Consider the following 14,758-nt stretch of genomic DNA (forward strand, 5'->3'; position numbering starts at 1 on the left):
GCTGGCACGGTGGCACAGGCTGCTGTGCCAGGCAGTCCTTCCCCTCCTGGCGTGCTTGGAGCAGGGTGACTTTGTCCCCGCTGTGATGGGGACTGGCCCCGGTGCTTGCCCTGTGTCCGCAGGGCCAGCGCAGGGCTGGGGCAGTGGGCGATGTGGTGACCCCACCTGGGTTTTGGGGACCCCTTGGCCTCTCGCCGTGACCGCAGAGGGTTTGGAGCAGCCCGGCTGGGGCTGCCTGCAGGCTGGCCCTGCAGCAGCTCGGCGGTGCCAGGGCAGCGTCCTTTCCCTGGAACAGGGATGCCGGAGCAGCCATCTGTTCTCTCATCAGCCCGGCTCCCTGGAGGAATCACGACACCAGCCGGCTCTCCCCGGCATTGAGCGGTGCGAGCGGAGCTGAGCCGCTGCTGCTGCTCGGGATAAACCCGGAGGGGCTGGGGGTCTGCGCTGAATGTGATGGGTGAGGGTCTCACAGAAACTTCACCTTCTGCCGTGTCCCCCTCCGCAGGCTCCCAGCGAGTACGAGACCAGCCCGGACCAGCTGTTCTACCGCATCGCCCACCTGAACCGGGGACAGCAGTACCTGCTCTGGGTGGCCGCTGTCACCTCCGCCGGCCGCGGCAACATCAGCGAGAAGGTGACCATCGAGCCTGCGGGCAAAGGTACGGGGGGTGCCAGCCTGGGGGACACCTCTGCTGCAGTGCCCTGCCCCATGGAGGTGACCCCAGGGCACAGGAGGGGCAGCTCTGGGGTCCCAGGTCTCCTCACACCTCGGGGGGGTCTGTGCACCGGGCCTGCCCCCCAGGCTGACCCCCTCCTTGTCCCCAAGCCCCCGCCAAGATCATCTCCTTCGGGGGCACGGTCACCACGCCCTGGATGAAGGATGTGCGGCTGCCGTGCAACTCCGTGGGAGAGCCGGTCCCTGCCATCAAGTGGACCAAGGACAGGTATGGAGGTGGCTGCCAGCCGTGCTGGGGGCTGGTGCCAGCCCTGACTGTGCCACACAGGGCTGATGTGCCCCCCTCTGTCCCGGCAGCGAGGACTCTGCCATCCCGGTGACAGTGGACGGCCACCGCCTGATCCAGGCCAACGGGACGCTGGTGCTGCGCTCGGTGAAAGCCGAGGACTCGGGATACTACACCTGCACTGCCACCAACACCTGGGGCTTCGACACCATCATCATCAACCTCCTGGTGCAAGGTGAGGGCTCCCACCTCTGTGTGTGCCCTGCATGGACACGCTCCATCCCACTGACAGGGCTCTGTGCTGCACCCGGGGCTCGTGCTGGCCCAGGGATGAGTGCCATGTCTCCTTGGCACTTTTGGGGGCACAGTTTGGGGCACTCTGCACATGTGAGGCTTTCCCTCCTCCCTAGTGCCCCCGGACCAGCCCCGCCTGACCGTCTCCAAGACCTCAGCATCGTCCATCACGCTGGCCTGGATCCCTGGGGACAACGGGGGCAGCTCCATCCGAGGTAGGGCTGCTGTGAGTGATGGGGCTGGTGCCAGCAGCTCATTCCAGAACCATGACTGGTTCCATTCTCATGGAACATGTTTTCAGGCACACTGTGCCATATTTCTGCATCTGCACCTCAGTTTCCCCCTCTCCAAAACACTTCAGAGTAAGGTTGATGCCTCTGAGCTCTTAGCAGGGGCTGCCAGCCCTGCTGAGGGGTTTGTGAGGTGTTCTGGACAAGCTGTGGGCACTGAGGTAGCTAATGAAGGGTACATCACTGGGTGCTGAGGTGGTGGTGGTGGCCAGGACCAGCCCCAGTGCTGCTCCATGTCTCCTGGCACTGGTGCCACTGTGAAGCCACCAAAGCAGGAGTTGTCCCACATCCCTGACAGGCTGGGGGCTTTGGGAGGGCTCCAGGAGCATCCCAGCTTTCCCAAGTCTCCTTTCTGCTCTGATTCATCTCATGAATTATAGGTTGAAACAGCTGCGTGCAGAGGGGGGAGCGGGGAGCGAGGAAGGAGACCTCGCTTACAATTAATTAAAAGCATGAAAGTAATTACAAGCAAATCTCCCCAGCCAGCAGCCTTTCACTCCAGCGGACTCTGTTGATAAATTTGGTTATAATTGGATTAGAAATATTAAAAACACACCGCATGTACAAAATAAATAAATAAGCAGTGGCAGGCACCAGGGTGGGTGGTGTGGGGGTGTCAGGGCTGGTGCTGACACTGCTGGGAATCCTGTGCCCATGGCCTTGGGAAGGTCCTGGTGTCACCAGGCACAGGGAATCCTTGGCAGTGGGGAGGTGTGGGTGCTGCTCTGCCCGAGCTGGAGCTGGGTGTTCACAGAGCTCCCTTCTGTGAACCCTCTGGCATTGCCATGGTGGTGGTACCTGGGTGGGGCTGGCACCAGGGCCACCCTGCCAGCTCTGCCCTGTGCAGCTCATTATGCACACAGCACGGCAGGAAGCCTACTCCTCCCTGCTAGTTTTATTAGAGAATTGGCTAAATATCCTGCAAAAATAGCCAAACCTCTCAGTGCACGAGGGAAGTTTGTTTAGCACGGCTGGGGCAGAAGGGATGTGCTGTCCCGAGATGCCCCAATGCCCTTGGGGCTGTCCCTGTGTCCCTGTGCTCTCCTGGGAAGCCCACACCAGCCATCCCCAGGCACCTTGTTGATGGCAGCGTAACAGGTTTGCTCATCTAGGACACAGTGTGCTTCCTAATACTCTTCATCACGGGAGAGGAGGCGGTGTGCAATGACAGAAGCAACTTCCCTGCAGCCTCCCGAGGGAGCTGCTTAATTCCGGCTTTCCCTTTATAGCCTCGCACCAGTCAATCACAGCGTGCGCTCCCATGTGGAAATGAGCAGTGGGGCCACGCTGGGGCTGCTGGGGGCAGGCAAGGTGTGACCAGGGGTGCTGGCAGAGCTCTCAGGAGGTTCTGGGTGTGCCCACGCTCCTCTTGTCGGTGCTCATGCCTGGATCTGTGTGGTGGGCAGAGCAGGCAGTTTCCAGCACCGCTCACGAGCGCAGAATTGGTGTGTGATGGGTGCCCTGGCACTGTAAGGCTGTGCTGGGCTTGTGCCAGCCATAACCCCTTCACCCAGAGGTGACCCCCTCCCTACTCCCACAGGCTTCGTGCTCCAGTACTCGGTGGACAACAGCGAGGAGTGGAAGGACGTGTTCATCAGCTCCTCCGAGCGCTCCTTCAAGCTGGAGAGCCTCAAGTGTGGCACCTGGTACAAGGTGAAGCTGGCGGCCAAGAACAGCGTCGGCGCCGGCCGCATCAGCGAGATCATCGAGGCCAAGACCCACGGCAGAGGTGAGCCTGGCCTGCGGTGTCCCTGCCCTGCTGGAGGACACAGGGGTCCCCTCCCCACCCTCCTGACAGCTCCTGTCCCGCAGAGCCCTCCTTCAGCAAGGACCAGCACCTCTTCACCCACATCAACTCCACGCACGCCAGGCTGAACCTGCAGGGCTGGAGCAGCGGGGGCTGCCCCATCACCGCCATCGTCCTGGAGTACCGGCCCAAGGGCAACTGGGTCTGGCAGAGCCTGCGCACCAACAGCTCCAGCGAGGTGTTCCTGACCGAGCTGCGCGAGGCCACCTGGTACGAGCTGCGCATGAAGGCCTGCAACAGCGCCGGCTGCGGCAACGAGACCACGCAGTTCGCCACGCTGGACTACGATGGCAGTGAGTGGGGACACGGGCGGGGGAAATGCCACCACACCAAGGGGGTCCCGGCACGCTGAGCGCCCACCCGCCCGCGCTCTGCCCTAGGCACCATCCCCCCGATCAAGTCTGCCCAAGGGGAAGGTGATGATGTCAAGAAGCTCTTCACCATCGCCTGCCCTGTGATCCTGGCCACGCTGGGAGTGGCCCTGCTCTTCATCATCCGCAAGAAGAGGAAGGAGAAGCGGCTGAAGAGGCTTCGAGGTGAGATGGGATTCAGAAGCACAGCACACGGGACCCCAGATTGTGTTCCTGGACTGCCTCATTTGCCCTAAACTGCTCCCTTACAACAAACTTCTTGTTTTTTGTGTCTCCTGCACAGATGCAAAGAGTTTGGCAGAAATGTTGATCAGGTGAGTGTCACATCTGCCTGGGGCTGGGACTGGGTGGGCAGGCAGGGGAATAGGTGGTGCTGGGGGTGGTTTTGGCTGCTTTTAAGCCCAGCTACAGCACTCAGTCTGGTTCAGAGCTTCTCTCACTCACCCTGTGAAGGTTGTGGCAGTGACTGTAGCACAGCAGCTCCTGGCTGCTCCTGCCTGCCCGAGGGTCCCAGCACCCACAGAGGAGCGTGCCTGGGCAGAGCTGAGCCCCGGGTGGGCTGGCTGGTGGCAATCCCCAGCCCGTGCCAGGCTGGAGCCGCCGGGGCTCTGTCCAGTAATGGGCGGGTCTGCGTCCCCTCTCACCTCACAGCAAGAATAACCGCAGCTTTGACACGCCGGTGAAGGGGCCCCCACAGGGCCCCCGCCTGCACATCGACATCCCGCGGGTGCAGCTCCTCATCGAGGACAAGGAGGGCATCAAGCAGCTGGGTAAGCACAGCCAAAGCTGCCATCCCCTGCTGCCCCAGAGCGCTGGGGTGCCATGCAGTGTCTGAGCTGCAGCTCCCTCCCACAGGGGATGACAAAGCCACGATCCCGGTGACCGACACGGAGTTCAGCCAGGCAGTGAACCCCCAGAGCTTCTGCACGGGCGTGTCTCTGCATCACCCAGCCCTGATCCAGAACACGGGGCCCCTCATCGACATGTCCGACATCCGCCCCGGCACCAGTGAGTGATGGGGCTGGGCTGGGGTTGTAAACTCGGGGCAGGTGAGGGGAATCTGTTCTCCAGACCTGGGAAGGCAGAAGGGGTAGGAGTGCTCCAGGGAGGGGACAGAATCCTGGCTGTGGAAGGAACCCACCGTGACTCTGTCACCTCTGTGCCGTAGACCCCGTGTCGAGGAAGAGTGTGAAGTCTGCGCACAGCACCCGCAACCGCTACTCCAGCCAGTGGACACTCACCAAGTGCCAGGCGTCCACCCCTGCCAGGACCCTCACCTCGGACTGGAGGACAGTGGGCTCCCAGCACGGCATCACAGTCACTGAGAGTGACAGCTACAGCGCCAGCCTCTCGCAGGACACAGGTATGCAGGGCTCCCTGGCACTGCTTGGGCAGGACTCTGCTGCTTTGGGGTGCACAGAGACCCCAAACTGGGAGTTCAGAACTTACCAGTGGGATTGTGGACCCACAGCTCAGTGGCTCTGAGCAGCCAGGGCCATGCCCAGCTGTGGGGGCAGATAGAATCATTAAAAAACAAAGTGGTTTGGATGGGAAGGACCTTATTGCTCATCCCGTTCTACCCTTCCACTAGACCGAGCTGCTCCATGTCCCATCCAACCTGGCCTTGAATGTGGCCAGGTGTGTCCCAGCAGGGACAGCCTGGGCATTCCCAGGATGTGGAAAAAGGCGTTCCTGTGCCAGGGAGGACTCTCAGGTAGGTGACACATCCTGTCCCCACAGACAAGGGGCGGAACAGCATGGTGTCCACGGAGAGCGCCTCGTCCACCTACGAGGAGCTGGCGCGCGCCTACGAGCACGCCAAGCTGGAGGAGCAGCTGCAGCATGCCAAGTTCGAGATCACCGAGTGCTTCATCTCCGACAGCTCCTCGGACCAGATGACCACGGGCACCACGGACAATGCTGACAGCATGACCTCCATGAGCACCCCGTCCGAGCCCGGCATCTGCCGCTTCACCGCCTCCCCGCCCAAGCCCCAGGACAGCGAGCGGGGCAAGGGCGTGGCCGTGCCCATCCCACACCGCGCCAGCAAGAGTAGGTTCACGAGGGCTCTGGGGGAGTCCTCAGCACCCCAGAGCTCCCCAAAATTCTTAGGAGGCCTTCCCAGTCCTGTATTCCTCAGCATTCTTGGTATTTCTCCCCATGCTGTAATGTTCTTTCTCCGTTCCTTAATGTTGTTCCCCATTCCTTGGTATTCCATCCTTTCCTTGGTAGTCCATCCTTTCCTTGGTATTCAATCCATTCCCATTTCTTGGTATCCCATCCATTCCTTGGTATTCCCTCCATTCCTTGGTATTCCATCCATTCCTTGGTATTTCTTCCTTTCCTTGGTAATCCATCCTTTCCTTGGTGGTCCATCCTTTCCTTGGTATTTCATCCATTCCCATTTCTTGGTATTCCATCCATTCCTTGGTATTTAAATCCTTTCCTTGGTTTTCCATCCTTTCCTTGGTCTTCCATCCTTTCCTTAGTCTTCCATCCATTCCTTGGTATTTCATCCTTTCCTTGGTATTCCACCCAATCTTTGTTTTTGTTTTTTCTCCCATTTCCTTGGTATTTCTCTCCATTGTTGAGTATTCCTCCCCATTCCTTAGTGTTTCTCACCCTGTGTTTTACTGTTCCTTCCCATTTTTCAGCATTCCTTCCTGTTCTTTCCTCATCCCTTGATATTTCTCCATGTTTTTCTAATTATTCTTTCCCATTTTTCAGTATCTCTGGCTACTCTTTACTGTTCCTTCCCATTCTTTAAGATTCCTTCCTATTAGTTAGCAGTCCTTACTGTTCTTCCCTCACTCCTTGATATATTCTTATATATTCTAAATATAGATTTTTACCTATTGATATATAAATTTCTATCTTTTATACAGCAATCTATATTTCCATATAAAAATTTCTACATGTATATATAGGTTTATATATACTTATATGTAAAATTATATATATAGATTTATCTATCTATATAGAAATTTTTTATATTTTAATTTACATTTATTTATATAAAGATTTATGTTCATTTTAATACAAAATTTATATATATATATATATACACACACATAACCATAACTTCTTAAATGAAGGTATTAATATATATAATCCCATATCTATATGTGCTGTATCCTATATTAACACCACAGGTCCTGCAATAATTCCCTCCACATCCTGTGAGGAGAGGAACGTGCCCTTACAGAACACTGCACAATATATACAATTAAAGGAGTAATGCTCTATGGCTAGAGGTGTTATATATTGCAAATATAAAAGGCAAACTAATAACAGGGTTTTACATCTGTGGACATATAAATCTTTAGATGAAGGCCCTACAGCTGGAGGTGATGCTGTAGAACACAAAGGGAGCGGTGTAATAGAACAGAAATAAAACCCTGATAACAGCCAATATAACAACACGGGCTCTTAGCCATACATGGACATAAAACCTGAAATTAGGGCACTAACTATAGATGATGCCATAACACAAGACAGCAGGATCTGTTGTTTATGGCACACTCACCTTGGCAGAGTAAAGCCGGGTGTAGGACACAGCACATCCCACTGCTGGGTGCTGAGGGGACATTTCCCACATTTACAGAATGGGATCTATGCCTGTCATGTATCAGAACTCTAGCATCACATTATTACCATTATAATTGCTGTATTACCGTACATTCAGTGCTACATCACATTACAATATCACTGTACATTTGACATTATATAATTAACACTATTACATCATGATGCATCACAGGACATTGTGTACAGTGCTGAGTGTTAGAGCTTGGCTCATCCCAGGCGTTGCGTGGAGCGGGACAATTTTGGGATGAGGATGTGACACATTCCTTGCAGCACAACGCATTCTCTACGGCACAACACACTCTCCCTCTAGAGCAGGACCTGTTCTGTACAGCACAACACATTCTCTCTCGATAGAACAACGCGTTCTCTGTAGCCCAACGTGTTCTCCACACACAGGTTCTCTGTAGCCCAACACATTCTCTGTAGATTCTTTGTAGCCTGACAGATTCTCAGCACAGATTCTCTGTAGCCCAGGTTCTTCAGCACAAGCTTTCCGTAGCCCAACACACTCTCATAGCACAGGTTCTCTGTAGCCCAACACATTCTCCATAGCTTAGGTTCTCTGTAGCCCAACATGTTCTCTGTAACCAAAAGCGTTCTCTGTAGCCCAGGTTCTCTGTCGAACACGTTCACTGTAGCCCAAGTTCTCCGTAGCCCAACGTGTTCTCTGTAGAACATGTTCTCTGTAGCCGAGGTTCTCTGTAGCCCAACGTGTTCTCTGTAGAACATGTTCACCATAGTCCAGGTTCTCTGTAGCCCACGTTCTCCATAGAACATGTTCTCTGTAGCCCAGGTTCTCTGTAGCCCAAGTTCTCCGTTGCCCAACACATTTTCCGTAGCCCAACGTGTTCTCTGTAGAACATGTTCTCTGTAGCCGAGGTTCTCCGTAGCCCAACACATTCTCCGTAGCCCAACGCCAACATGTCCAGAGGGTGGGGATCAAGAGGGTCCCTGCAGAGCCTTACCTGCCTGCTCTTCCCTCGGCAGGTGACTACTGCAACCTCCCGCTGTACGTCAAGTCGGAGGCCTTTTTCCGCAAGCCCGACGCCCACGAGCCGTGCCCGGTGGTGCCGCCGCGGGAAGCCTCCATCCGCAACCTGGCCCGGGCGTACCACGCGCAGGCCCGGCACATGACGCTGGAGCCCGGCGCCAAGCCCCTGGGGCTGCCTCCCCCGGCCTCCGCCGCAACCACCTTACCTCAGAGGACTCTCCCCATGCCCGGCCCGGCCGGCCCCGCACCCGCGCCCGCCGCCAGCGCCGCCCCGGCTCCCCCCGTGGCCGCCGAGCCCCCCGTGGCCGCCGCCGCCGCCGAGGCGCGGGTGCCCACGCACTCCAAAGTGGGGGGCTCCAGGGACTCACTGCTGGAGATGAGCACGTCGGGGGTAGGCAGGTCTCAAAAACAAGGTGCCGGAGCCTACTCCAAGTCCTACACGCTGGTGTAGGGCCGCCGCCGGATGCTGCTCGTTTCCCCGCGCCGTTTATATTTAATTAACAAACTTGTACATAACGGACTCTTTTGTATAAATGAAGCTATTTTCTTCTTCTCCGAACAGAAAAAGAAACCAGGGCACAAAGAATTTGATGTTACAGATTTAAAAATATAATATATATGTAAACATATATATATATTTCACATCATTTTGAAAGGGGCACAAGGAAAGACTCAGCGACTTTTTTTTTTTTTTTCTCTCCCTGATCTTGTCGGTGGTTTTAAAAAAGGAACGTCTCCGAGACATTGCATGCTATTTTACTGTTCTGAAAACAGCAGGAGTTGCTTCAATTTGCAAATGCTTATGTGTTAATACCTTTTTCTATGAAAAAAAACCCAGCGCTGTGTGCAATAAAGGTTATGTTTATATGTGGGGTGTTTGTGAAGTGAGCAGGGAACTAGGCAGAGCAGGATGATGGAAAGGGACAGTCCAGTACAGAAATACTGAGACAAGGGGTTAAATATTAAAGAATAATTAGGCATGTAGCCACCTGCAGAGCTGAGGGGCAGGAGGAGGGTCAGGAACTGGAGCAGGACAGAGCAGTCATGACCAGACTGTGCAGAACCAAGTCCAGCTCCAGCCCAGCACAAACCATGGTGCCAAAGAGGAATCCTGGTCCAGCTCACCCAGAGGGGTGAAGCGCTGCCCAAGCCCTCATGAGCCACAGCACAGCTCCGACAGCTCACGGTAAGTGCAGGGTGGCTCCAGCATCAGATCCAGCATCCAGCGACACACAGAACTCCTGCAAGCAGGGTTTGGTTCCCTGGGATGTGTCACAGCCCTGCCTGGAGCAGGAGAAGGAGCACCACTGTCCTTGGTCACAGCTGGAACGTGTCATGGTGAATCCAGCACAGCCTGGAGCCCGGGAATCCAGCAGAGAGCCCTGCCTTGTGCTGAGTCAGGGCTCAGGGCAGCACAGAGAACCACCCTGAGACCCAGCACCGCCTCACCTCTTATTTGTTCTTATTTTCCCCTTGGTTTTCACCACCAGCCACACCAGTATCAGACCAAAGAAATGCAGATTCTACTTTCTCCCTTTCATACAAGGCTGTGAAAGCAAGAGCCCTTGAAGTCTCGGGGCTGCCTGCCCTCCTTACCTGCTCCAAAGGCAAAAAACAGCTCAGGCCATTATTAACTCTTGTTTTAGTTACCCAAAATAGAACTTCACCTTTCCGAGGAGCTTCTGGCGCTATCTGAGGTCTAATTAACTAACTGCACTTTCATTTCCTTTTTTCCTGTAATTTATAAGCTCAAGTTTTCATTACTTTCCCATCCATGCTTGTTACCAACTGGTTCCAGCTCTTTCCTTACAAACAGATACATTTCCTATTTTAGCTCAAAGCAGTTGGAGTATCTACACACAGATTTGTACCATTCCATTTTTTTTTTTCTCCTCTTGACAGGGTTTAATTCATCAGCTATAATCAAGCACTGCAGAGGTCATTTTCTCAACCTCTCTCTCTCTCTCTCTCCTTGATTTTTTTTTTTAATTGAAGTACCCAAATTAAAATGACATGCAAATGCAGTGATGTTACTGCAGCTCCCACGTGCAGCTCTGCAGTGCCCTTCCCAGCCTGCTGGCACACTGGTCAGCACATCCTCCTCTGCCATCTGGTTCTTCCTAACTAAGGTAACTCCCGGAATCCTGCAGAGCTGGAAGTGCCTTAGCCAAAGTCTGGCAGCTGCTCACCTCTGGGGCTTGAAAAACAAACTGCTAAGAGGATTTATTGTGCTCATTTTTTATAATTTTTGGCCATTATTCAGGTGCCACTCAGAGCCAACCTCTATCAAGGAACATCCCATATGGAATGGAGCACCCTTCCCAACCTGAGCATTTATAACACACATAACATTTATATAAACCATTACATAATACAGGTTTTAAAGAAAGCCAAGTGCCCAGCTCTTAAACCAGGGTCAGAGCCAGGCAGCACCTCCAAAATACCAACCCCAGGCTTAGAATAGAGATAGAAGGGGAGAACAGAATTAAAAATAGAAGAGGCAAGAAAAGGCAAGCGTGTTCAGCTGTGAGAGTAAGCAGATTAGCAAGATAAAAAGAGGAACAGATTAACAGAGATTAATACAACTTTATTGGAATTGGCTAGTACAGATTTCCTTCTACATCTCAGCAAGGATTCCCCGCTTCCCTTCCCCAGCAGGCACAAGCCCTGGCCTTGCACAGTTGAGCACAGCACAAGTTTCCAGCACACCCTGTGCTCTCAGGGATCCCCCTGCCCTCCACCACAGCAGGGTTTGAAGGAGAACAGCCCCTGTGAGCACCAACACCAGGGCAGAGAACCTACACCTGCACCAGGAGCTACGTACTGGGGGCAGGTTCACAGTCACCACGGCCCCAGATGTCTCTGGGGTACAGAACAGACAAACAGGAGGGACAGTGCAGGCCACAGGTGGCTGCTGGGGCTATTTCTTCTCCTGCTTCTGCTGCTGGTACCTCCTGAAGTGGGTCTGGATGGTGATGGCTGCCCTCTCAGAAGGGTCACTGCTGTCGCTGCTGGCATCAGGGCTCATGTCACCTGGAGGGGCAGCAGGGCATCACAGTGAGCACAGAGAGTGCCAGCAGCCCTGAACAGGCTCCACAGAGCAGGGCAGAGCTCTGGCATCACCCCCATGGGATCAGTGGCCTCCCCATTCCTCAGACAGGACAGCTGTCCTTGCTGCAGAGCTCTTAGCACGAAACCACAACTCCACAGCCTCACAGGGACATCTCCAGGGCAGAAGGAGCAGGGAAGGGGAGGCAAAGCACAGCCCAGCCTCCCTGGCAGAGCTAAGCCCTCTGTTTACACAGCTCCACTCCCCCAAGGCCGCAGCTTCCCCACGTTTAATCACCACGTATGATGCTCACTTACTTTCGCACACACAAATAAGATTAGAAAAAAAGCCCGGCCCCGCGCAGCAATAAAGCTCTCACGCTGACAAATGGGAGCCCTCCCCACTCCTGCTTAATGTGGCATTAGGGAAGTATTGTGAAATTCAACAGGAACTGCATCAAAGCCACTCAGCAGTGCTCCTCTAAGCCAGTGTGTCACTGCTAAGCACCCCCCGAGCAGCCATCAGCAATCCTGGGGCCAGATGCTGCTCTATAAACTCACCGCTGCCACCTGAACCATTTCCCTTCACTGCCTGAAAGAAACTGCAGAGGAAAAAGACAGCTCAAAGGAGGGAGTGGGCACCCCCCTGCCCTGCTCTGCAAGGCACTGCCAGCTGTGGATCCTGCCCAAGGCTGGGCACAGGCACTGTGGGCACTGCCAGGGTGAGCGTGGCTGTGCAGCTCTGCCACAAGCTCACCTGCCCGAGGGGCTCAGCCCCAGACCTGCAGTTATTTGCAGTGAAACCCCCAGCCCAGCAGCCAGGCTGGGCAGAGCCCCTGGGCTGTGAGGAGAGCTGGCACCCCCAGCCCCCACTGCCCCTTATCCGCTCGGCACCGAGAATAGAACGGCTCAAATCCTCTTTGAGAGCACAGCACAGCCCTGCACACAGTAGCACTGAGAGGGGGAGTGCCAGGTGGGGCTTCCAGGACAAGGAGAAGGGGGCTGTTTTATGGCACAGCAGGAGCCAGTGGGGCAGGTTTCCTGGGAAAAGGGGAGCAGGGCTCTGCACAGACACACACATGGGGTTACACATTCATTCAGCCCCACAGCACTGGCACCTTCACTGGCTGATGCTTCACACATTAACAAATATCTCATCACCAAATGCCCCTTAATAATGCCACAGACAGATTTGTGGAAGGAGAAAGAGTCCAAGAAGGATGCAGGTACTGCAATGCCTGCTCTTCTGCTGTATCCACAGTCCCAGCTGTGAGTGTCACTCATTACTTGTGCTCACTGGGGTTTTTTACTGCCTCCCTGCCTGTTCCACACTCACCTTTCTCTCCAGAAAGCGAGTAGACGCTGTTGTGCCGGGAGTTCCTGCCTCTCTAGAAAGGTAGAGAAATAAAATAAAAGTTAGTTCTACCCCAGACAGAGGCAATCCCTTCAGGCCAGCTGGGAACCTTTCCACTCTCCATTCCCTCCATTCCCCCATGCTTACTGTTGTTCCCTTAAAGAGTACTGATTAATTAATCTGCATTTATTAAAAGACCTCTAAGGAGAGGCAGGAAATAGCCTTGCATCCAAACTCAGAGCTGTGAGACGCTCCAGCCCATGGATGGATGTTGGCACAGGCTATCCTCACTGGGTCTGCATTTCAAACCAGTAAGGACACAGCCCCTCCACCACGAACCTGCAGCTCCTGGGCTGCCAGCTCTTCCAGGGGATATTTCCATTTCTAAAAATAAGCTTAAATTTGTCTCCTTATACCTCTCCAACATTTTCCTGCCCTCCTGGCATTACATTTCCCCTTGCATACACCTCTAGGCTGCCTGGCTCACAGCTGCCCCTGCAGCAGCACTGCTAGCTGCCCTCCCCTGCTGCCCTGGCACTGCCAGCTGCCCTCTCCTCATTGTGCTGGCACTGCCAGCTGCCCTCCCCTGCTGCCCTGGCCCTGCCATCCCCTTGTTGTGCTGGCACCCTGGCACTGCCAGCCGCCCTCACCTCGCTGTCCCGGCTGGTGCGGCGGCTCTGGGACACGCACTGGATCTGCCAGGGCAGGGGCTGGTACACCAGGTAAGGCAGGGGCTCCTCACGGAACAGGTTGGTCCCCAGCTGCACACGGGGAGGGTTTTTCAGCAGGGAAAAGGACAGCAGAGGAACAGAAAGAGCTGCTCAGCCACAATCACCATCAGAGATCACAACCCTCCCCTGGCACTCCCTGTGGTAACACAGAGCCCCCACCCTCCTGCCCAGGGGGTTTAGGAGGCACAGAGGCCATTCCTAGCAGGGCAAGCAGAAAGTGCTCTGCCTGCCCCATCAGAGAGCAGGAGAGAACAGCAGGGCAGCAATAAATGTTCCTGGGTCCAGACTCACCTGCCTGACCGCCCTCACCACGAAGAACAGCGCTGTCATCAGGGTGCCCAGCATGGCTGGGCTGGGTGAGAGCTCAGCTCTGGGAGCAGCACTGGGACCTTCCCACACCCGGACTGAGGTGTCCCTCCTTGGGCAGGCAGAGCCCAAGCCCCTTAATGAGCTTACAGCCCCTGCTCAGCTTGCTGAAGTAATCAGGCACTGCCCTTTTGCTCTTCTAATCGCAGAGTTTCTCCAACACAGTGCTGGCATTCCAGGAAAGGCAAATCCTCTGCTGCAGCAGGGCAGGGAGCACGGGCAGACAGCACAGCCCAGCCTGGGCTCACATCTCAGCAGGGCACAGCACACCCAGGAGGATCCCACCCTCCAGATGGGATTGGGGATCTCAGAATTGCTCAGCAGTGGGGTAGGAGACTTGTCCCCAGCAGTGCCTGCAGGACAGCGTGTGCTGCCACCAGAGCTCCTCCAGCAGCTCCAACCCAGAGGGCAAAGAGACACCAGGGCAGCTCAGGCACAGCAGGAACCAGGGCAAAAGAAAAAAGTCTGGTGGTTGGGGGTTTTTTATGGACAGAACTAGCAGCCTCCACTTGTGCAGAAGCAGCTGATGCACACCCTGCTCCCTCCAGCTCCCCAGGCAAGCAGGAGATGGGAACAAGCCATGGGAAGAGAAGAGCACATCACCAACCCTCCCTAATTCCTGGTGAGAGCGTTATTCAGCAGTCCCAGCAGCACCCAGCACGCTGCTGGGGCAATTCCTGGCTGCTCCCAAACCCATGGGAAATCAGCAGCCAATTCACAGAGAGACGTTTTTAACACATCCCAGGCTGCCAGAGCGACGCCTTGTTTCCATTTTGTACTTTTGGTTTTTAGCTTTCTTCTCTCTGCCTCTGCATTTGCTACCCTGTCCAGATACTTAAAAGAATAATGGTAACAAAGCCACAGCGAGCTTAAGTGGTCTTGGGAACTGCCAGAAATGACCTTGACAAGACAAAACATGAGAGAGCCCAGAGACAAGGGGAGATGTGAGAGGTAAG

The 14,758-nt window shown here is 54.8% G+C and overlaps 1 protein-coding gene and 1 long non-coding RNA gene across 2 annotated transcripts in view; one reads left to right on the forward strand and one right to left on the reverse strand.

Moving 5' to 3' along the window:
• The window catches only part of DSCAML1 (DS cell adhesion molecule like 1), a 92,293-nt gene extending 83,123 nt beyond the window's left edge, over positions 1-9,170 (forward strand). The window contains exons 21-33 of the mRNA XM_033081549.1: positions 506-659; positions 827-944; positions 1,034-1,197; positions 1,373-1,471; positions 3,087-3,275; positions 3,359-3,646; positions 3,734-3,889; positions 4,008-4,038; positions 4,376-4,494; positions 4,580-4,732; positions 4,893-5,087; positions 5,465-5,776; positions 8,300-9,170. Of these exons, the coding sequence (XP_032937440.1) occupies positions 506-659; positions 827-944; positions 1,034-1,197; positions 1,373-1,471; positions 3,087-3,275; positions 3,359-3,646; positions 3,734-3,889; positions 4,008-4,038; positions 4,376-4,494; positions 4,580-4,732; positions 4,893-5,087; positions 5,465-5,776; positions 8,300-8,754 (2,433 nt within the window). The 3' untranslated portion in view covers positions 8,755-9,170. The remainder of the gene's footprint in view (positions 1-505; positions 660-826; positions 945-1,033; positions 1,198-1,372; positions 1,472-3,086; positions 3,276-3,358; positions 3,647-3,733; positions 3,890-4,007; positions 4,039-4,375; positions 4,495-4,579; positions 4,733-4,892; positions 5,088-5,464; positions 5,777-8,299) is intronic.
• Positions 9,171-10,869: 1,699 nt separating this feature from the next.
• Positions 10,870-14,281, reverse strand: LOC117008063. Its single transcript, XR_004420242.1, has 3 exons — positions 13,356-14,281; positions 12,688-12,739; positions 10,870-11,336 (listed from the first exon to the last, which is right to left on the reverse strand). It is a non-coding gene; the product is annotated as an uncharacterized LOC117008063 (long non-coding RNA).
• Positions 14,282-14,758: the final 477 nt, after the last annotated feature.

Source organism: Catharus ustulatus, chromosome 28, assembly GCF_009819885.2.
Source record: "Catharus ustulatus isolate bCatUst1 chromosome 28, bCatUst1.pri.v2, whole genome shotgun sequence".
NCBI lineage: Eukaryota > Metazoa > Chordata > Aves > Passeriformes > Turdidae > Catharus > Catharus ustulatus.